Source organism: Phoxinus phoxinus (assembly GCF_949152265.1).
Source record: "Phoxinus phoxinus genome assembly, chromosome: 2".
Taxonomy (NCBI): domain Eukaryota; kingdom Metazoa; phylum Chordata; class Actinopteri; order Cypriniformes; family Leuciscidae; genus Phoxinus; species Phoxinus phoxinus.
In genome coordinates this window covers 22,228,882-22,253,860 of record NC_136877.1, presented here as the reverse complement: position 1 = coordinate 22,253,860, position 24,979 = coordinate 22,228,882, and the positions used below count along the sequence as shown (strand labels likewise).

Genomic DNA, 24,979 nt, shown 5'->3' with positions numbered 1-24,979 from the left:
GAGCAAGAATCCTTCCAGTTGTCATGCCAACACCTGTGAATTTCCTGTTGTAGCCGTTTCATGTTTGTGGCAAATGTATAATAATAATAAAACCGCATCATAAGCTAGAAACCTGTCTGTTAAGGTTTTTATTTGAAGGAATGAGCTAGACTACATTTTAAAATTACTATTATCTCAACATTTATCTCAATAATAACTCATGGTGGATGTTTCCAAAACCCAGTGAGCTGTATCATTTTAAGGCATTCTGGGTGTGATCCTTATCCAAAAAGTTGCTGTTCCAAAATATAGGCATTTTAATAATGCTGCCTCCTATTAACTTTACCTTCTTGTGGACAAATTATAATGCAGCACCGCATCTATCCTTAGTGGAGAAAGCAGTACAAAAATTGCATTATGATGAGCTCAATGAAAGATCATCATCAATCAGCAGTTGATGCAAGAGAAATGTTAATTATTAAAAAAAATACTGTGTAATGTATCAAGTACTGATTAATGGAAAACAATTAAATTTACATAAATATATATTTATTTGATAGAACGGTGGATAGAATGGTAGATAGAACAGAAGACAGACAGATCAAGAAGGAGACAGACAGACAGACAGACACTGTTGTAACTCAAATGTTAGATAGTACAGGGGCTCACTCACATACTGTATAATAAGAAAAAGCACAAAACATTCTTTGAGGATCTTTTGAAGAAAGTAAATGGGTCTAATCTTTTGCCAACAATGCTTTGAGAAAGTCATCTGGGGACTCTGCGTCAAAGTTGGCACGGCGCTTCTTTTTTATTACTGCCGGAATGAGGCTTTACTCTTATTAAAGTGGCTCATGGTCTTTCTCTCCAAACTCTGGAAGTTCTGAGGCCACGTGTGTCTGCAGAGCCACTCAGATGCAGTCAGACGGACAGTTCAGGTCGTCGGCTCATTACAGCAATAAAACCGCAGAGCGGCAAAATCCTCTTTTGGCCCTTTGTAATCCTCCACAATCACACCAAATTATGTCTGCAGAACGCTATATGACAAATTCCCAAGAGGGCTGAAGAGGAGGAAAAGAGGACGGACAGAGGGATGAAGGAGCTGAATAACAGAGCACTCGGTTCATGTAACCTTTACGTCTCAAGGCACGGTGGTTTCATCAGACATGCTTCACAGAGGAGGACGCTGGGATTGGCACATCACCCACCCGCCCTCCACCCATATGTGCGCCTGAGTGTGCTCTGGACGGGACACTTGAACAGAGAGCCCAGTGTGTGTGTGTGTGTGGGGGGGGGACACAAAAAACACACAAAAAAAACACTTACCATAATCCTTTTTATGCAGTATTTTAAAGTCAGCGTGAGCTGTCCTTCACTACAGGAGATGGAGCCATTACTCAAATGATGACAGAGAAAGGGAACTTATATTAGGATGTCAAAATATGAGAAATATATTCTCAGACTTTCAATCTGGCTCCATCTATCAATGGAACCGAAATAGTCTCTAACCTAATTTAATGGGATAAATGGAATGGAAACAGAAAAGGTCCAATTCGTGAGAAGACACAATTGAGCGTGAATGAATATGAATAGAGATAGAGCAGTCAAATTCTAAAGGACTCCTCTTACCGACTCAAAACTGCTGACAAGCAAAAAAAAAAAAAAAAAAAACTATGTTCTTAAATGAATACATACTATCCAATATTTAACTAAATATATATATACATACATATAACTATATATACATATAACTATATATACAGTATATATACAGTATGTATGTGTATATATATATATATATATATATATATATATATATATATATATATATATATATATATATATATATATATATATATATATATATACTGTATAGTATGTTAAATTCTAATGTAGAATGCGGTCTGTTATTTCTTGATAACAGACCGCTGCTAAGGATAACACACCGTTGCCATGAAAAACAGAGCGTTGCCATGGACACAGTGTTCTTCAACAGAAGCAATACAGTCGTTTTTAAATCAATATTTGTGTCAAATTATTTATTTATTTGGTAGGTAGCCATGTAATAAGTGGGATAATGTAGAGTGAGGCGGTTGTTATAGCGAATACAACCCCTTCAGGCTGATTCAAGGTTGTATTCGCTATAACAACCGCCTCGCTATACATATATATTTATATTGTACTAAATTTACTGTACTATATTGAAATAACATGGTACACAAGTCAATTTGAGCCGATTTCATAATTTTCTTAATATAAAATGACAACTTTTCACCCTCACACTTCTACATACAGACTGAAGTGGGTCAGTACAAAATATGTCTGCAAGGCTTTATGTTGTCAACAAAATGCAGAGCTCACTGCAAAGACAAACTGGAGGGGAGGGGTTATGTCAAAAGTCACAGCCGAATACACTGGCACTTATATTTGTAGACAAGCACACACTTGTCAAGTCGAAACCTCACAGCAAACCAGCCATAATGTCCTCCCACTGATCTAGTGAGAGGTGAAAGTGCTAAAGAGGGAGGGTTTGTTTTGAAATCGCTCAGTATTCTCTTCTCTAGAAGATCAATTTGTTCTATAGAGGGAGAAGAGAAGTCCAGCCTTCTTTTGTCTGTGAAAAGTGAAGCATTGGACAAGTGTGGCAGGGGAGTCAGCCTCTGAACACAATACAATACAATACAAGCGACCGCTCACAACTACACATGGCTTCATGCCAAGAACAGTTGCTATTGATCCAAGGCCTGAGGTTCCCTTTCCTTAACACCATGTATGCATGAATTTGTATATGAATGAAGGTGTGAAGATATAAAAGCACAATATTCTTTTGTGGAACATGCTAAATTCAATTATTTCAATCTTGACGAAAAAAATAAAAGAAATGACAAAAACATAAATAATGCATTGCTATAAATATTGCTGGATGAAATGGGGCATTATTAAGAGCATATGTAATATCAGTATTTTTCGAAGAAATGTATTCTGTGTGCTGTATACTGTATATATTTCATATTTATAGGCTCAGTAATAATCTAATAAAACATATTATATTTGTCTGAAGTGTCCGGTTCAAAATCTGACACCAAATAAGCAAAAAATTGCCTGAACTATTGAAAGACACAGCCTTTGGCATAGCTTTATGAAATTTTAATATTATCAATTTTTTTGGTCCTTACAGCGCAGAATCTGATAATAATAAAAAATAAAAAATAAATCTTCTTGAAATTATTGCAAGGGTGTCTGCATTTGGCAAAGAAACCGAGAAAGGGAAAATAATTAAGAAAATCTCAGAGTACTTATCAACAAGAAAGAGCGGATAGGCATCAGCAGAAAAGTAATTTCACCGTTCCTGATTGTGTCCCAGGCCTTATGGGGGGTGGCAGAGTGTTAAATACTTCCTCTTGTGCAGTCAGCAATTTCCTGTGTGCACGGACTCATGGGCTCTCCGTTGACCTTGCGTTTGGGAATGGGTGACTGTGTGCAAGCTGGGATCAAAGACGTAGTAACATCAGGTGTGGCGTCAAATGTTAATCATCCTCAGTGTTCTGACTGGTGTTTCGTGATTTGAATAGACACAATGAAGTATCTAGTGTCTATGGCTGGTTTAAGATCCTTCTGGCTCTTTAAAAACATATTATTTAAAATGTCAATAATTAACAAGATTCGACTTACATAAGGAACTGCAAAAAGCCGACGTTCACATCTGGCAAGCTGAAAGTGAATGTGTTAATTTTAGAGTATATATATATATATTCGCTCTGAGCTGAAGTGAAAATTCAAAAATCATCTAAAGGCAATATGTATATAAAGCCTTTGCTATATGACATTTGTATTTTCACTTCAGCTCAGAGCGAATAAGACCTCAAACACCTGATGCTGTTGATCTCAGCATGCAAGATACATTTGGTTTCAATTTAAAATAAGAGTATTCAAGAGATACCAGGAGTCTCGTCATCTATGGCTTTAGGGCTATACGATGCTTTTATCTTGTGGAGTGGTCAAAATTATATACATCTTGCACAGTGATTCTCAAAAAAAAATTTACCTACAGATTTAAGTATTGTACAAATTATCCTTAGTTTATAAGCTAGCCTCACTTTTACTGATCCATAATTTGCCAGACTGCTGTTTTGTTATTATTTCTTTTAACTAATGAACTTTTGAGCCAGCTGTTTGCTAGCTAAGGTGCAGTCACATTTACTGCCGTTTATCAAATTTTCCCGGCCGTCATTTCAACAGGGATCCACGTGATCTGGAATTTTGTGTGAGGGTGAAAGATTTGCGGATTTCACAACTTGATCAAGATGGTCAATTTGATCAGCAGAAAGATGCTTGGTTTGAAAGTGACTTTTGTGTGAGCAGCGCTTCATATATTGCTACATACGTAGATTTTTTTTGTCTGGAAAATTTCACTGCAATTTTTACCAGAATGGGACAGAAACACTTTATCTTTTATATGTAGGCTATTCATTGTTATGAATTGGTTAAATCACTGAATTAAAAGACTGTTGATGCTTTTTGTCAATTAAAATAATGATATATTGTTTAGGTCTAAATCAGCCAATCAACTGAACTCATGGACCATTAAAATTCCTCCACGGACCATCGGCTGTCTGATCCACAGTTTCAGAGCCACTGATCTACAGCAACGAAAGTAAGATTGAAGGGCTGGAAATATGAACTGTCAAAGCAGACAAAGTAGTACAAAAGCAGCATCCCACGTCTCACACAACACACTTTTCAGTGCGTCAGCGCATGAGCTCTGAACATCATTGGATTTGAACAGCACTGCTATTATACTGGGAGTGATGGTACACTTTGTATATAAGGGATCACACTTCACGAACAAGCTTCCATTGTTCCTGCATTGCTGTAATCATTACACATGCGTGAAGTGTCAAGCCAACGGCAGCGTTGAGAAGCACTATGACATCATGCACTGGAGATGAATGAAACGCAGCTACTGTGGTGTGCCAATAATTGCATGACATGCTGGTACATTTCCTCATACTGCATGTCTGCAATACCACCCCCCATCTATAATATGAACCTTAGGGATTCACAAAGGAAGCCATGGTTCCTGGAGGCAAATACGGAAAAAACATTATGACTGCACAAGCCGCAGAAGTCAGACGCTAATACTCTTACTGTACAGCAACAGACAAAGCCACATACGGCGCAGTGTTGCTGATTCCCTGGTGAGGCAGACAGCAGCGGGTTAAGTCCATAAGCTCCAGAAAAAAAAATCCATATTCACGGGTCTTTTGATCAAGATACTGCCTAAAATGGTCCAAAATCTACTAGTCCCTGAAGGCATGATTTTAAGCATTTAGATTTTATTTTTCCATTTTCATTTTCATATGCCTGCCAAGCTAAAACCCACTATTATTAACCTGCAGGGCACATAATCAATTCAGTGTGTCTTAATTGACTAGCCGGAGTAGAAGGGCCAAAATGACTTTTTAGATGTTATTTTAGGCAGTAAATGAATTCCATTCCCGTTTTTTAAGACATGTTCAATCACTGAAAGTTTCTTGCTAATGCTATAATAGCACCCCCCATCTGAGAAAATATGCCCCGTGATCCAACGTCTCTCTCTCCAACTCAGTCTCTCATAGTCAGGGCTAAATGGCTTTGTGATAAGCCTGTTGTTGATGTTTTTCACTCTCTTGAAAATCAATGAATCCTGACAGTCTCCCTCCTTATTCCTGCCATAGCCACGCATTCACCATGAAATGGCTTTATTCTTCACAGACACTGACAGAGGCGTTAACATACGACCATGAATGATATTTGTAAAGAACGCTCATTCTTCAGCAAGCTCTCACTCTGGGGCGTCCTGTTCTCTATTTTTTCTCTGAGGCGTCGCTTCAAAGTGTTTCTTTTACATTTGCTTGGATGAGTTTTGATCTGCAAGGCAGGTGTAAAACAGAAGAAAGCAGAGGCAAGAATCTATCATGAGGTAACCCATCAAACATGAAGAATCAAGCAGAAAGTATCCTTTATTTCGGAGAAACAAATGTTTAGTTATTTAAAACGAAACAGTATGGTTTTGATTTGAGCCTTCCCCTTGTTTACCGTAACATTTACTATGAGTGAGAAACCAGGATAAAGTCTGTTAGCTATAGCTAACAATGCTGTCATTGTGACGCACAACGAGTATTTAGTTCTTCAAATATTCGATATCGCATTGTGTTAAAAAATGCTGTAGCTTGATTATAACTATGCATGTATATGTACTGATTAAACACGCTAACTTAATTTAACATGGATTAACAAGACGTTTAAAGAAAAGTTGCAATGGCAGGTTGGTGTTACATTCAAAGGAGAGAGAAATCACAACCTTAACTGCTATAATCTCAAGGCCAATGCTAGCAGCTAAACAGCTAAACAATTTAGCAGCTCCGTTGCACTATAAAAGGCTGTATTCCTTCTTGGTCATATATTCGCAATTCCCTTTTTTGTCAACACACCTTCATGGAAAATAATTAAACTTTAGCATACTTCTAAAAAGTGTACTTATTACAGAAATAATATAATTTAAAAGAATATGTTTACAGAAACTGCAAACTGAATGTAATGTTTTCTTTGAAGCACAACAGAAGATTATTAAAACATAATGATTTAAACTTTAAAAGTAAAACTTTTAATTTGACATTATTACAAAGTGCACATTTTAAGTGTACTGAAGTATGTTAAAAACAATCATATGAGTTCAAGTTCCCATAAGCGGCCTTTAATTTTAGTAATATTATACAGAGATCTCACCTCTCCCGGCAGGTCCGGGAATCTCCTGCATACTGATATCGGTTCCCTGATGCCCGCAAATTATATAGCCTATTTCCACCTGGTATTTGGTTGCATTTTTGGTGATCCGATCACAAGTGCTCAGCCAAGACGTGTTACCGTTACATATTACCACTTTTGTTTGGACTTTCTTAAGGCCCTCGCCTCTTTTTTGTCACATTCAACTACATCACTTTTACTTTCGTTTCAGCGCACAAATACGATTGAATGAATGAACCTGTGTTAGGCGGCTTACACAAATGAATATAATAGTATAGGATAATTGTAGTTTTTTCAGCGTGGGATGTCTGTATTATATTATACCTGCAAGTACAGTTTTTAATGTACTTTTTATATGTGAAGTACAGTACAAGTACACATTCAATACAATTAAGTGAACTTTTTCATCCACTAAAAGTGCTTTTTATTATTTACATACAGTATTTACCATATTGTCTAATTACATTCAGTGTTTTGAATTTACAGGGGGAGGAAATCATCTGCTTTTCTGTTTCTGTAGGGCTTATTGTTTAAATATGCTTTGTGAAATGTCTATAGCTCTTCTGACAAAAAGAGCAATTCAAACACACTCTACTTTGTGTTTAGAGTATGTTCATAAAAACAGCTTTGTGGAAATCCACCATAAGCAAATTACAACTGACTGGCCATAAGGGGAATTAAACATCAATGGTACTTCTGGCTCGCCATGTGCTTAAATTGAGGCCACTCTCGCTCCAGGGCCTGATAGTCAGAGGAGGGCCTAACCGGTCCTACAGCAGGTGGTAAAAACGCCTAATGACTAAAAACAGCAGCTTCATCATTGTCCAGATTGTGTTGATTGTTGCATATCCATGCATAAAATTTGCCCCATTTTTGCTAAATCTACTTACGCTGCATTTTTTTTCACACTATTTTGGGAGGTGCAAGACGGCAAGCACAAAGAAAGATGGGGGAGGGTGGCACAGCACGCCGCAATAAGAGCCTATGCTAATCGGCTTTAATCCACGACCAAGTTTAACCGAACAATGAAAGAAGGAAGTAGAGAGAGTGAGAGAGAGTGAAAAACGAGAGCCAGACCATGTCATAAGTGAAAGGGTCAAAAAGCAGAGTCGTTTATGTCACAACATCAGCTTCCTCTGTCAGTTCCTCATCACTGCAGTAACAGAAATAGATGGAATGATTCAAAAAGTTGCTTCTAAAAGCGTCCGAGATGCAAGACACCCAGGTTCAAGCGTCCTGACTTTTATTCCCATACTCCTCCTCCACGCTCTGTAAATGTGCGACTTGCACCTGTTAAATGATGCTTGATAATGGAGCTACTAGAAATGCGCTTCATGGGTTTTCATATTCCTCACAGGAAGCACCATGGCAAGGGGTGAATCAGTGCTAAAAATACAGTCCTGCTCTTCAATGAGTCATAGACCCCCTCCAGCAGGCATGCTCTCCAGCCAAACACAAAGGAAGCGCTGGGAGAAAGATGGAGGGAGAACGTGAAACAGACAAAGAGGGAGATGGGGAGATGGAGAGCTGGGGGGTGGGGGTGATTTTTACAGGGGTCTTCAGAAATCTGGGATGTCATCCAAAAAAAATGACGTAATCTGCAATTGTTACCTCATCAGTCTTTGAATATTCTGGAAATATGGCCAATCATCCATCAAGCACTTGTGATGTGATGCTTGCTCAGCGAGAGAGGTCAGATTCATACCGCCAGTTCAGTTTCAGCACCACAGGCCATTTCTGAAATATGCATAGCATATTCATGCAAGTTGGCAAAGGGATGTGGTGAATAATATTTCATTATGTTCTCATCACTACAGAACATTCAATATGTTATGTACATGATTTGATAAACACGATCAGCTAAATTATGCAATAATGTCATTCACCCTTTTTTCTAATTCAATTAATGTGGCCTCATTGTCATTCCTAATGATCTTTTTGAACAACAAAAAGGAAAAAAAGGAAACGCAAAACATGAATGTTTATATATATATACACAATATATATATATATATATATATATATATATATATATATATATATATATATATATATATATATATATATAGAAAATAGGGGTGAGAATTACCAGAGGCCCCACGAAACAATATCACAATACTTAAGCCACGATACAATATTATTGCGATTTTAAACATTCTGTGATATGATATTGCAATAAAACAAATTGTCAAAGGTTACAGTATTCAGTTATGAAATGTAATTATGTGCTGAATCATATTTATATTGTTGTTACAGGAAAATACATAAATTTGCCATTAACAACGTTTAACTTGGATATTGGTGCTATGGAATTATTTTTATTGTGAAATTGTCTACAAAAAAACTTATAGACAGGTGAGTTCTAAGGATGATGAAGGCTGTTTTAAGAGAGAGATGCGCTGTTTGTAAAATTACAGTCTGAAAGAAATTAAAACTATTATTATTTCCAGCAAAAGAAAGAAAGAAAGAAAGAAAGAAAGAAAGAAAGAAAGAAAGAAAGAAAGAAAGAAAGAAAGAAAGAAAGAAAGAAAGAGAAAGAAAGAAAGAAAGAAAGAAAGAAAGAAAGAAAGAAAGAAAGAAAGAAAGAAAGAAAGAAAGAAAGAAAGAGAAAAAGAAAGAAAAAGAAAGAGAAAGAAAGAAAGATAGATAGAAAGAGATAGAAAGAGAAAGAAAGATAGATAGAAAGTTTTAATATTTTACATCCCATTTAAAAATGGTCGTCATTTTATCATGGTAAGACGAATATTACAGAGATGGATCACACAAAACAAGCCTACTGCACTCCAAGGTCAGGGTGCTTCATAGCCAACCCATCAAGGGTGTGAGGGTGGCGTCTGTGCGGGGCGAACCCGACTCCTCACCTCATCCAGCACTCTGACTGTCTCCAGCACAGAGTGACGCCCTTGAATCAGTTTGGCACTGAGCCACAGGCAAAGTGACACTGGCCAGTTCGGAGAGTCTGCCGAGTGTCTCGGAGCGCCGGCCGCAGATCAGTCAACACGAGGATGTACAATCAAATCAAGGAACATGAAAAATGGAGATAATAGTAGTGTATAGCACATGTCACAACGATGCTTCTGTCATAAGTTGTGTATTTGTGCATGTGTGCTGTGATGGTGGTGGTGGTGGGGGTGACTGCCTTAACATGCAGACGGCCATCTGTTCCACTCAGGGCTGTGGCTGCAGCTATGGGGGGCCTGAATAATCCCCAAACCCCCTCATCTGGTCAGCCGGTGACACAGTGGGGCAACATGACCTGCTTTCAGCCAGCTACCCAACCAAACATGCCTAATACCTCAAGCAATTTAAATCATTGACGTTTTAATGCACTTCATCTACAAAATAAGGTCCATATTTTGGTTTACATGGTTCACAGTTATTGGAATATTTCTGTATGCATGTAATCAGCATATTCTGGATAATGCGCATTCTTTTCCTGCCATTCTCTTGATGAAATACTGCATATGCTCACTCTTCGTATTTCAACAATGTTTCAACCAATTTTTATTCATGTTTCACTTCACAGAATTCCACAATTCGTCTGTGCATGCATGTTCATTTCTTTGAATGTTTGTTTTTTTGATAACTTGATGTTTCACATTGAAATAAGCCTCTTATGCTCATCAATAAAAAAAACAGTAGATAAGTAATATTGTGAAATCTTACAATTGGAAAATAACCGTTTTGTATTTATCTTTTTATTACTATAATGGCAAGGCTGTTTTTTCAGCATCAGTCTTCAATGTCACATGATCCTTCAAATATGCTGATTTGATGCTCAACTAATAAACTAATAACGTCTTATTATCAATGTTGTAAACAGTTGTGCTGCTTAATATTTTTGTGGAAAACTGGGTTTTCTTTCAGGATTCTGTGATGAACATCATAAATGTATTTTTTGACATCATAGATTTGACATCACGAATGTCTTCACTCTCACTTTTGATCAATTTAATTAGAATATATCACTGGCTAAACCAACCAGTCAGTATTAGGAACTGTACATTGTATTTGCTCTGCTTTAGATTATATTTTATCACTGACAATGACATATTCAATGACATTTCCAATTCCAATCAATTAAACATATAAAATTAAAAGATGTTCACACACACACACACACACACACACACACACACACACACACACACACACACACACACACACACACACACACACACACACACACACACACACACACAAACATTGCTGTAACCATAGTGACAGGGCTTAAAGCAAAGGAAGATGCCCACATGCACTGAAATAAAGGATTTTTCTTCTTCAGCATAAAGCATCCAGCAGAAAATAATATCTTTCATAAAGCACTCTGTGGCTAATGTAAGGAGAAAAATAATACTGGACTGCACAAGTGCAATATGGGTAATATAAAACCACGCAAAAAAAAAAAAAAAAGCAATAATGCACTTGCATTCAAACACAGGCCAGAGATACGCACCCTTATGAAACTATATATCAGCAGCACTCACAACATACGATAAGAAACACTATGCAGCAATGTGTCACAGGAATGATATGTTATTAATAAACAATTCAGGGTTTAATGAGTCAATTTGTCAAACGTTTAACAATAAAATAGCCCTGTAAAGACTAAAAGAGATCCCTTTATCAATCATTGCTTGACTTCCAGCTCAAACTGAACTTAAAAAAAATGAATAGAGGTACCAGATCTGCATTCAGTGTGAGGGCTAAAATATGAGCAGAGAGCAGGCCCTGACCCCTCCTTGTGACGGTCTGCAGGGCTGTGTGATGCTGTTGCCATGCTGAACCAGGCAGCACTCGCCCAAGCCAGATGTGCTCAGCATGTGTGCCGCACCATCTCCACAGAGACACGTCAGGCAACAGTTGCTGTGCTGTAATGCAGTAACGCAGCCTCACTCCTTGAGTCTCCTCAGTCCAGAGCACAACTAAATTAGAAGGAGCCCAGTGCGCACATACTGTACACGCAGACAGGAATTAGCTGGCAACCAAACTGTCTCTCTCTCTCTTTCTCTCTCAATGTGCCCGTGGCAGTACCTGTCATCATTGCAGTCAAAGTGAAAATAATGTCTCTTCACCCTCTCCCCACCTCCCTAATCTGATTATGCCACTTGATCAGAAGCCTGCGCAGAGGCTAAAAGCTGCGGAGGAACACGGGCGCATACGCAGACACGCACGAGCAGTCGCGGGGCCATCTGTGTGTGTTCTGCGGGGTGTGAGGGTCTTGACTTTGCGGAGAGATCACAACCTCAATGTAGCCCGAGGCGGTGAGCCGCTATCTCTTGTAGTTATGTTTTTAACATATTTTGAACAGACGTAGAATGACCAAGTTCCTTAATGCGTGTGTGTGTGTGTGTGTCTTTTACAGTAACACGTGGGTGGATTTCCAATTACGCCAGGGATGGATTATTTCAGTTTCTAATAGGGGTAAATGAGACAAAAAAAAGAGTCTCTGAACCGTATGCCCTGCCTGGTCTGGTGTGCCAGGCAATATCAATAACAATGATTCATGTTGACACAGTTATCTAGTTAGCGAGACCTCTCATTGGCTCTGTCCGTGTCATATGGATATGAGGAGCTGGTCACATGATGTCATACAACACAAAGCTCATTCAGGCATGAGGAAAGTCGCTACTGGAGCAGGGCTACTTGAAATGGAAACGGATGAATAATTTCTTGTCAATTGCACAAATTACTGCAGGTCATTAAATTTCATCGCTCAAATAAAGAAAGTCTGGTGACGTGTTGCATTTACAGTGTGTTACACATAACACACGTACTGTAAAGTCTGATTCAATAGCAGCAAAATGCACATGAACTACATTGTAAACAAGAACACTTTCAATGCAACTTTAAATTTATAATGTATTATTTATGTATAAAAGAAGGAAAAACAATATTTTCTTATGAGCCGGTTCTTTTTAGTGAATCAAAAACATACATTATGACCAGTGTAGTCTGATTTCCGTAACAATCTGTTATGAGCAGTTTGTTTCAATGGATAGTTTGAAAAGGCTGGTGTGAATCAATGCTGGCCTGTATAATTCACAGCATTAGCTGAGAGAGAAATTATTTCATATGCAAGAATAGCAAAATGGACAGCATGACTGAAAAATCTGAATTGAGAGCCTATGAATCAGAACTGAATCAGGAAAATGTCATAACCCAGTCCTAAATCTAATTTAAATAAAGATAAGTGGTACATGCTCGTGACATTTCACAAAAGAAATAAACATAAGATAGAATATTATTAAACCAGTTACAGCAAGTATTTACTACATGGTGTTTGTAGCACAAGTTGCACAGACGGAATTACTATGAAATGCTCTGTATCACGTGCATCTACAAGCTTTGTGATCCCTCTCATGATAGATTGGCTGTGGAGGCAAACAAAGCTTGCCATTAATTGAGTTTGACTCCAATGTTCAGAAGAAAACGTGCTGGCTGCTTCTCCTGCAGTCCTTTACTATTTGCTTCATCATATCAACATACCTCAGCACTGATCATGTGCAAAGCATGCCCATAAACCCATTTACTAGCCACGTTCAAATTAGTAATAACAGTAGAAAATGGTTATGGTGTGTGAACTCTATGTTGGATGGATCCCTGTAGAGCAACAAACCTCATGCATTCCTCATGGAGAAACGGCTGAATATTTCATTACAACTATATTAGCACATACTACATTGACAGGCAGAGAATTAATGAGGCAGTGCCATAGGCAAACTAATGAAAGCACCGGAAAATAACGTCCGTAACCTGCATTTGCTCAGAGAAACGTTCAAAGAAAAGTGGGAGAGGAACGCTTACGATATAAATAACACTTCTTTCTCTCTGTCCCTCTCTCCCTGTATTGTGTTGGTGTCAAAATAAGCAGCCTTTGTTCTGATTTCTCAGTGATATCTAAATTTAATCTCTGAAAACACTTTCTCCATTCATTTAGATAATTCTAAAGCCACCTCAATAGCAATAATCTGATCATTTTTAAGGTTTAGTCTATTTAAAGGCGCACTCAGTTGTTTTAGGTTTATGTTGCACTGGCCAGTGGTGCAGTTGTCTTGAACTCAGTACTCATTACAGTTAGGGTAAGGCCTAGGTTTAGTGTTAAATATATCGTTCACCCAAAAATAAAAATTCCAGAATTGTTCCAAACTTCCAAAACCTCTGCTCTGATTTTCTTCCGTCTGTGGAACACAAAAGGAGATGCTTGAAGAATGTTGCAGTACAAACAATATTGGATCCCACTTACTTTTTTCAAAATATCTACTTTTATGATAAACAGAAGAAAAAAAGGCAAACTGGTTTGGAATGACAATAGGGTGAGTAAATGATGAGACAATTTTCATTTTAGGATAAACTATCCCTTTAAAGCCTCGTCGAACCAACATCTACAAATTGGAGCACTTTCCTTGAATATCTCATGTGACTGAACATCAAAATAAACATACAAAATGATCACAGTCCCACAAAGTATGCATGTTTCTAAACACTTTAAAGGCAAGACTTTTTAGGTCTTCCAGCCATTGCAGACTGAAGTACAAACAGACATAACCTAGAACCATTAAACTGTGTTCAGTTCTACAGGAACCTTCGGGCATTGAAAAACTCCCATTGGTACACCAGATCCCGTCATTAGGTGTGAAATTGTGAGCTAACAGATAATATCAGACAAGGTCCAAGCTCAAATTCAGCCTTGAAAGGCATTATTCAGCACACATTAAGAGATGGGGGAGATCCTCATTCACATTCTAATAACTCAGAGAAGCTACAATCAATAGCTGGACCCTCAAGGCAAGGCTGAGGAACCATGCGGCATAGCCGTCCAGAAAACATATGTATAAAATTGCACACAGCCTCCCCCGGTTTCCATAGAAACCTTCAACTTGCCTTAGACAGGGGGGGGGGGGGGGGGGGGGGGGGGGGGAGGTGATGTGAGTAGCTATTATTCTATTGCTGGGGTTGTGCTGCACAGGCAGTGATTGGCTGAAAATGAGTAGTACTGCCATACTATTAATACTCTGTGAAATTGTACTCAGTGATTTGCAAATAGCTAGTCTCTAAGCTGGGTGTACAAACACTCATTCCCTCAAACCCTGTTCATTTTCACCTGTAAATTCTCTCCTCTAATTTACTCTTCAAGTAAAAGAAAGATAATGCCTTTCAGTTGTGAATAAAGGGGCCACCAAGCATCAGCAACCACCTGACTAATGACACGGCTTGACCAAACCCCACCATCTGGACAGGATATTCAGCCCTTCTGGGTTCTTTACCAATCAATCATGCGTGCAAAACAACATGACACCTCATTTCATTCATACAGTACTGGCACAATGGCACAAACGCCCAAAGAATATAATGCATTTGTATTGTAACGCTGTCTTATAATTTCTATTTTCAGTGTGCTCTGTGCTTAAATTGCTTGTTTAGCCTTCAGTCATCTGTAACTATGTGATACTGACATGTTCATGCTTGAGTATCTTTTTGCGGTAAAACAAATCAGTCAATTTTTTATTTTATTTAATTTTTTTATAAGGAATAGTTCACCTAAAAATGAACTCTGTCATTGTTAACTCACCGTTACGTCTTTGCAAACTTGATTCACTTGCTTTCTTCTGTGGAATATGAAAGGTAAACTTCTGAAGAATATCCTAGACACTCTTTATATGCTTATTCTGTATGAATGAGGACTGGGACTGTCAAGCTCCAAAAAGCAGCATTAAAATGGTCCATACGACTTGTGCATTATTTCCAAGTTCTCTACAATAGGTTTATGTGAGACAGATGGAAATCAAATCGATATTTTGTTTAAAATCATTATTCACTGAAAGTAGGGTTGTCTGTTTCATAAAGAAATCATTCTTGAGAGTTGGATCTTTTTAATGAACCAGAGAACCAGTTCAACAAAATGTTCACAAATTCACATACTGATCTGGTTCTGGTGTTTAACTCACTGACTCAATGATCCAGTCGCAACTGTTAACAGCTCACTGGAGTGGAAGATCTGTTCATCACATAAAGCTGTCATGGCTTGGAGTTTAGCACACACTTGTATTGACCACTTTTATGATACTTGTGCTTTTGCTTTCCAATTTAAAGGGATAGTTCGAGCAAAAATGAAAATTCTGTCATCAACATCAATCGACGCACATTCATAGAGCGCTTTAAATGTGGTAAACGGAAGATCAAATGTGCTTGTTTGACCCGCAAGAACGAATGAGGTTTGTTCATTCACATTGTATGTGCATTGATTAAAGTTTAAATGGAAATAAAAGCCTAAATTAAATCTGTTCATCCTACAAAGTAAGCGTGTCTCTTTAGAAGACTTGGATTAAACCACTTGATTTACTTGATATACTTTTATGATCTCTTTATGGTGTTTTTTTAGCGTCAAAGTTACAGAAACAGGGCCAGAAATCAGGGAGTACATAATGACAATTTAAATTTTTGGGTGAACTAACACTTTAAACTTTCTAACTTCAAGAAAAGGTTACCAAGGGATAGTAAATTATGATAGATTTGTAATTTTTAGGGTTATTTTTTACTTTCCCTCTCAAACACGTTTATGTTTATGTTTATCTCTCCCTGACATTCAAGTTGTACCATCTATTCCACTCAAAATCTCTCTTTTACTGTCCTCTCCCTCCACATTTATTTCTGTACCTTTCACTTATTTCACCCCTTCTCCCTCCCTCTCTCTCACTATCAGTGTACTATCAGTGTATTCCCATTAATCTGTGCTTGCAGTCTCCGTTTTGGCTTGAACTTGCAGATAGGCACCAAAGCACTTTACACAGGCTACAGGCTAAATGTCTATCCTAATCAAACCCACAATTAGTCCATCTGTTGAGCAGTTGCCCACTGTTTGGACTGTGTCACTGCAGATGTACTTGTAGCATTTCATGATACTTATATACACAACAGTGTACAGTAAGATTGCTATTTCTGCAATTATTGCTCTTGGCTGTGCCATTTCTGATTAGATGCTTCTTCACACTGTTCAAGTCAGTCCTGTGACTCCAACCTTGGGATTGCCAATACCCTCCAGCTAAAACCTCCAAATGTTGTGTAAAGAGCAGATACCACACGTAGCATTCATGGCAAGAAAGCAAAGCTAAAAGACGGTTCTGAAAGGGATGGTGTGATGACGATAGAGAGAGGAACATGGTAGGGACAACACCAGGAGTTAAGGGTCTCTGCTGTGTTTCTCTGATAAAAGGCTTCACAGCTGCATCAGACACTAGGGAGCAATTTTCTGCAGTGGGAAAGGGGGAGGGGACCAAAACTACACAATGCAATGTATAGCATCACACCACAGATAATTTGAACAACAAATGACACTTCTGTCTGGACAAATCACCACCAAAATAGAAGGGAGACTAGCTTTTGAGACATTTAGAGACCAGATACATACTATAAATAGTTATTAATCCCATTCAATTAAAATGTTATTCCATTTATGTTGGCTTTGAGGTCATAAGCTAGTGTACTCCAAAACTAACTTCTCTTTTAGCACATGTACTGTACACAATTATATTGCGCACAATTAAATAAGTATTTCTATTCTGGTAAACGGGCCAAAACATACTGATGACTCATCCTGCAACACACAGATTTTTTTGCATAATCAAATGCTCTATTGCATGTGAATACCCCTCCCTCTTATACCACCTGCCACAGATGATCAACTATCAAATTCAAAAGGAAACACATCAACACATGAAGAACAAAATAGTGCTTTACATGCAATTTTGTTATGTTGAAATATATTTCAAATTTTAACTTGTTGGAAATACTGGTTAACCTATGAGGTTTTTCTTGACATTTTTGTGACTTTTTGCTTTGTATGTGCTTTCCGTACATCATTCTGTACGTCATTTTTATCCTATTGTTTAGTATATTTATGTGCTTGCTCTGTGTCGTTGAGGGTTTTAGTTCTTTGGGCTGTAAAGACCTTTAAAAAGTACTGAAATCATTTGGCGAAGTGATATGAAACTGTAATGAGGTCAAGACCTGCCTGGAACTACTTTACCCATGCGTTTCCCTGAAAATAATTGCACACCTTAGAACTTTAGTCAACCAATCAGATTCAAGCATTCAACAGCCCCATAGTATAAAATATAATAATCTACAACAACACTTTTAGTGCACCGAATTTGATGTTTCTCACGAGGAAAAATGTTTGGCACAAAACACGGGCAGGGACAGCATGGAATCTCTTTAAAATGTTCCTTAGGCTCAAGAGAGAGGATTCATTGCAAGGAAAGTTAATGATGAGTGACATGAATGAGCAATAAACCACAACTAAATATAAATATATTTATATAATTGCTAGTCAACAAGGGACAAAATGTTGGCAGTTCATTCCAGCCTTAAATGAGAAATACTCTAATCTCATGTATAAGAGCCCATCAGTGGAATCAGCTCTGCTCTACCAATCATCCCAGCGCACATTCCTTCAACAGTTTTCCGTAGGATTCATTTCTTGCGTATGACGTAAAGGCTTCGTATTCCTCTATAGATTCATCTGTGCACATCTTACAGTGTTAATAGCAGAGACTGAATGTAATCTACATAAATCAAGGGTGGGAAAGAAGGGGCTTCGAGGACTGTTGCTGTCTGCCTCTGATCTCTGGAAAGATGGAAAGCATGGCCATTGTAAGAAAAGGCTTGTGGGAAGGGGGCGCAGCCATGACAACCAACCACTGCTATCTGGCACTTAGTAAATGAGAGCCAACTGAAGGCTGGAATATGTCTGGGAGACTGCAACCCCCTCAGACAGAAACACACTGACAAATTGTTCACAAAGTCAGCCCAGCAAGACAGTCAACAGCTGACATTTCAAACAGGCTTTTCAGGCTAAAAACAAAACATTCTTTGTGGTGATGAAGAGTTTCCTAAAGTGTGATTTGATCTCCCTCCCTCCTAACTATATTATCTTAACTTCTCTCCCTTAGTCAAGGAAACTAACTGGATAATACGACTCCATTTTTATATTACAAGCCATTGTATGTAAAGTAAAAATTATTACGCACCTTCTTATTGCGGGTTGGTCTTTCTTCTCCGGAACACACACAAAAAAATATATTTTGAAAAATAAATTGGTGCATACATTGAAAGTCAGTGGGGACCAATGGTGTTTTGGAGCCCACTGATTATCATTGTATAAACATTCTTCAATATATATTCTATTGTGTTCTGCATAAGAAAGAAGATCATACAAGTTTGAAACGACATGAGGGTGCGTAAATGATGACAGATTATTGATTTAAATATTGAGTAAAAACAATATGCATCATTTGCCAATCCTAAATTCCATAATATATGACCAAGGCTTAAAATGAAGCAAAATGTCTCTCATACCAAGCCATAGTTTGAGTTCTTTCGAAAAGAAAAAAGTTTGAGCAACCAGAAACATTCGACTAAACCAACAGCATTAGTTTAGGGTGGCACTATCGGTTTGTCAGAACGATATTATTTCAACACTTCTGTTTGGTGCTGTTTTTGGCACTGACTTCACCTTAACTCATAAACACATAACTTGGGTCTTTTTCGACCCGGGACGTCATTCACTACCCCACCCATGATTGGCAAAACATTCAACCAATTAAGGGTTAAAGTGTAATTGAATAGGTCTAGTGCTAATACTGTGTCTTTCTAAAATACATTCTGGCAAAGACAAGCAATGGCATCCCTTACATGAAAGCACTACCTTGGATTGAAATCAACCCTTCGTACACTGCAGCAAAATGACCATACTTTATGTGGTTCTGCCCGCAGCTCTTCATATCCGCCTTGCACCAGTTACAGACACTCACTGGCCCTGAGGTAGTGTGTATATATAGCTTGATTATCTCCATGTCCATGCTGGAAAAGCAGTGGAGGCCTGGAGCTCTGCATGGAGCCTGCCTGTACACGCCGTCTAACCCTGACCCAGCAAGAGGGCACTGTTTCTGCCCGTGACAGTGTTCGTGATTCAAGTACTTCGCCGGTTCATTAACGGGCTTCCTTTGGGACACCCTGACAGAGTGAAGGAAGGAGAAGAGGAGGGAATAAGTAGAGTAGAGGGGATACGAACAGAACGAATTAGCAGAAAAAAAATACACAGTAACTGCATGAGTCTCACAAAGCAGTGTAACAATATATTGTGGCATAGTGGATAGCAACAATGTATTGTGTATAGTTCACCCAAAATTAAAGTTTAGACAGATTAGATTTAGCATCAAATATGGTAAAAACATGGAGTGCATTCATTCAAGTCCATTCCAGATGTAATCCCAAATTTAGCAATTTAATGAACAGTACTTTTAGTTTAAAGTATCGTGAGCGTATTGTACTGTGAGATCAGTATAGTTGTATCGAACTAAATCTGGACATGAATGTATGGTTACACCCCTAGCAGGTATTGTAACGTTATTGTTTTTTGGTAACCACTACCACGGTCCAATCCATCTCAGCCGGTGATCTCCTGTAATATTCCTCTGCCTACTCTCAACTGACTCGAGCAGTGAGGACGCTATGTGCGATGGCTGAAGCCTCACAAAGAAACAGAGGAGGCAAAAATACGGGCACGTACATCCGTTTTGATTTGGGGAGGTGAAGGAGGGGGGTAAATTAAACTAGAGCGTCCTTTTTACTGTTTCCCATGGGGGTCCCGCTTTAGCTCTGAGAACTCTCTCTCTCTCTCTCTCTCTCTCTCTCTCTCTCCCTCCCTCATCCCCAAACCCACCCCCTTCCCATCTATCCCTACCCCTCCCCCAAGCTCCTCTTTCTATGTGTGAGCCTCTCTCATGACATATGGGCTCTCCTCTGCAGCGGCAGCACTGAGAAGCGCCGTTCATTGTGCAGCATTCTCTCAGCAGCCATGCCAACGGCAGCAGAACAAGCAGGAATACCCTCCGCTCTTCTCTAACCACGGGCTACACAAGGATTTATTTTAAGAAACGGAGCCAATAGTTTAATTGCCGACAAAACGTCCTATTCTTAAATGGACAGTGCGAGACATCTCTCAACACTGACACATTTCTGAAAGTGTTATGTTCAACAGGAGAAAGAAAAGCATATAGATATGGAATGACATAAGCTGAGTAAATGATGATAGGATTTTCATTTTTGAGTGAACTATCCCTTTAATACCCCATTAAATGGCTTGATGAGTGCAGTTTATTTTCCTGTGACGTTTTTCCTATTGAAATGGTTGGTCTGTTCATTTTTGAATAGCAAATAGCTTTTAGTTAATATGACAGCTCTAAACCATGATCTGTTGCTGTTGCTAGGCAGACGTAGGTGATGATTTAGATTCTTATTGAGACACTAATTTTGACACGTCCACGAGTGCAAGATGAGTCATCGATATTTTTCCCTGAAGAGAAAAGTTGCATCCAAATATCAGTCAGAGTACATACTAAATTTGATGAGGAACGTAGTAATCGACAGTTGATGAAGTGCGTTCTTTAAGTATGCATGTCTTTATGAATACATTCCTAGATATTATACTACACCCACCATGTTGCCACTGTCCTTGGCTTGGACCTGTGTTTTATTTGACTTCTGACGTAGGAACAGCAACCACAAAAATATTTTACTTGGGTGTTAAGTACAATTTAACCACAAGTAACAACTTTCCTGGTATCTAATATCAGTTATACTGCATGTTCTTTACAAGATCCACCAGCCGAACAATTATCATAAATTTGAAACCTGACAACCTCAGACTTAGCAAAGTGTCAGCACTAACTGCACACTTTAGAATCTCAGCGGATACACATCATCCACGTATAATTTGCCTATTGTTTCATAAATAATGTATATTCAGACATACTTTTAAATCGGGTGTATGCTTTGCTTTTTCTGCATATAGTATATTTGGACACAGGAAGAAACTGCCATTTTTAGATGTGTACATTTGTTGAAATTGAAATTTAACATGATTATAATTATATACAGTAAGAACATTATATAAATCGCTTCAAAGCTAATAGACACAGACTAAAGGCCACAACAATGCAATTATGATTCCAAGAGGTCTTTAATAATAATAAAAACCAAGTGCTAGATTTTTAAGCTGTCAGCTCATAAATGCCAATGTTAGATAGATTGCAGCCTTACTGGTTACTCTTAACAGGAAACATGATTGAGAACATGAAGACCCTGAAGATCATCAACTCTGTCCTCCATGTTCTTCAAAATACAGTCAATCTGATACTCTAACAGTTGCAGTTCATGTGTTGCATAACAGCTGCAGGCCCCTGACTTGGATACGTCTGGACAGAGATATCGACTCAATAACTGTTCTCCACCAAACCCACACCAGAAGAAGCCACAGTGGCCACAGAACATTGAGCACAAAAACATGCCTCCAGATCAATAATTCGTCCTCCTCGCTCCCATGTCATGCAGTCATTCTCAGCAATAAACTGGCATGAACATAAGAATAACCTTTTTGTCATTCAATGCGTGGTCATGTAAACCTAGGCTATATGATTATGGTATTGATTAGCACAACAGCTCAAAGCAGCAAGCAGGCTTTCAGTAGCCTGTAGCAGAACTAAAGCAAGACTAGTTTCCCTTATAGCCCATCTCAAACTTCAGCACTAAATTTCAGCACCACCGGACTGCAGAGGAAATTAGGTTGAACACATGGTGCACTACGGATGCACCAAAACTGTCCCATCAGCAGCAGCAGCAGCAACATACGAGGGCCACCTGTACCCTGATGTCAAACATTCAATTCTAGCTCTTGTACGAGGCGAATGGATTCGGCAGTGGGACCTGCAAGTGCAACCACATCCCGTTGCCTGACAAATCGGGATTAACGGCATTAGGCAGAAGCAAAGCGAGCCGCAAAGCCAAACTGTAATTTCTGAAGACCTTTTCTAGGAAGATTGTGTGAACGTTTTCCAACTTGTTCCACCCAAAAACATTTTTTTAGCAACTAATAAGATCTCACCGGATGGTCAGAAAAGTAGGCAAAGGTCCTTTATCTGCGGAAACCCTCTCTACACAATGACATGTCAGCACAAGCAAAAACACACACACGCGCGCATCATATTTAGTCATCGCGCGAACGCATTGAGCAGCGCGTGTCATCATCCCAGATCTCAAGCACACAAAAGGACAAACCTGTCTGTCCTTTGCCAAGCGTCTTTTCCAGGCGATACGGTCCCACGTAATTCGCATGTTGGGAGCTGTTGTCTTTTCCCGTCGATGACATTTTGCTTTACACGGACGAAGTTGCGATGCCGACAAATTGCTGCTGTTCGGCAATGAAGTATTTCTTCAGTACCGCAGTTATTTCCCCGCCCAGCTCTTGCTCCAGACGCTGCTTGAGGATCGGTGTTGCTGCTGCTCTCCTCCGCGTCTCCCTCTTTCTCTTTCTCTCTCTCTCTGCTGCCGAGCGCTCGGATAATCTCACAGCAGCGCGCGCGCCCGTGTGATGCTCAGCCTGCGCCTGCTGCGTGTGTGCGCGCATAACACACATTTCTCAGATGATGAAGAGCGCGGACGGTGCTGTGTTTGAATAATCAATGTCCCAATACTGCATCATATGAGGCATTATTAGTTGAAACCCCCTTGTTTTTGATGGATGCACTGTACTGATAATTATGTGTGTTTTTTTTTAAATATAGAGATATTTAGATTTGTTTTAGAATTAATTATAGACTATGGTATAGGCTACATAGCCTACAATTTATAATGTTCGGAATATTCCACGAAAACGGTGCACGTTGCTGGGAAGAATTAGAGGCATGGCGAATCCTGTGTTGTGAGATATCAGATATTTGATAGCTACTATTAGCTGGAGGAAAATTGACCTCGCATACTGGTCACATGTCCCATCCTCCACCTCTGGTTCCGAGGTCAGAGCTCAGAGATCTTGACCTTCTAAGCTATATTTAGCAATTAAAATAATACAACAATCAAAAATGTTGAGATAATCTTTTAAATTAGTATAAACAATAGTAGGCTAAACATAAGAAAAATACTTGACTCGTACCAGATTTATCTCCCCATTTTACATGCATGCGACCCTGTTTTCACCATTTTACAAAAACGAAATAAATAAATAAACATAATTTGGACCCTTTTCGACAGCATGGGGGAAGTAAATAACTTTATTACATTTTTTCACTGTTCATTCAATTGATTTAGTCTATTTTAATGTATATTTAATGTTTACAGCTAGAAAATCACATAGCCTATATCAGGATTTTAAAATATCATATAAATATCACCTCCTGATGATCAGAGGTTCTGAATGGCAAGCAGTTCCTTTCGCTCTTTTGCTGTAGCTAATGGGGATCCTTTCAATAAAAACTAAAAACTAAACTCAATATTTGTTTGTTTTTTTATACATTTTTTGAAATCACTACCACAATACTGGAAAAAAACACGTATTTTTCTACTAAAAAGGCATATTTTTGCTTTGACCTAGTCACGCTCAGCTTCTCTTTGAGAATCTGGTGCCGCTGAGATTTTGGCCTTGTTTCAATATATTCCCAGGTAACTTTCTTCAGAGCTTCTTAAAGACTTTGAAGTCACTCAGAACACCTGGCCAGGTTGTGTCTTGTCATCTCATCCTCTCACCCTCCTTTTCACTGTCCTTTCCCTTTTAACTTTCTTGTTGAGAGTGTGACATGTAAACAAATCTCAGTCTCTCTCTCTCTCTCTCTCTCTCTCTCTCTCTCTCTCTCTCTCTCTCTCTCTCTCTCTCTCTCTCTCTCTCTCTCTCCCTCTCCCTCCCCCCCCCCCCCTCTCTCTCTCTCTCTCTCTCTCTCTCTCTCTCTCTCTCTCTCTCTCTCTCTCTCTGTTCAAACAAGAGCTATGCAGAACATTGGGTTCTTTTCTTTAGCTATTCCAAAACACCATGTCACTTAAATATGAATTCATGATTTCTTTTAGTGATTGTTACTGCAGTAAATCTCTGAGGCTAGTAGAAGAGGACACTCTGATCTGATTAAATCAGAGGTCAAATGCTGTGACCATCTGCCTTTATTTTTATCACAGAAGCTGAAGATGTAGTGAAAAGGCAGACGAGGCTGACCTTTAAACATCTCTGTCACACATAGGCAGACACTTACTACAATGAATGACAGGTCGCTGGTATATAGCAGGTTGACCTGTAGAGCCCATAACAACAGGGGTTTTACAAGCAGATATTCTCATTAATGAATTGCATCCCCTTCCCCCATTTCATTTAAGTCATTGTCTAAGCTGTAAA

General features: G+C 38.8%; 1 protein-coding gene across 7 annotated transcripts in view; it reads right to left on the bottom strand.

Annotated features, from left to right (window-relative positions):
* brsk2b (BR serine/threonine kinase 2b) overlaps positions 1–23,224 on the bottom strand; it is a 140,850-nt gene extending 117,626 nt beyond the window's left edge. For 6 of the 7 annotated variants that reach the window (XM_079604715.1, XM_079604712.1, XM_079604716.1 and 3 more), the window contains exon 1: positions 22,882–23,147. In XM_079604715.1, the coding sequence (XP_079460841.1) occupies positions 22,882–22,972 (91 nt within the window). In that variant the 5' untranslated portion in view covers positions 22,973–23,147. Of the gene's footprint in view, positions 1–22,881 lie in introns of all 7 variants that reach the window. The other variant, XM_079604717.1, reaches the window with a different exon arrangement.
* Positions 23,225–24,979: the final 1,755 nt, after the last annotated feature.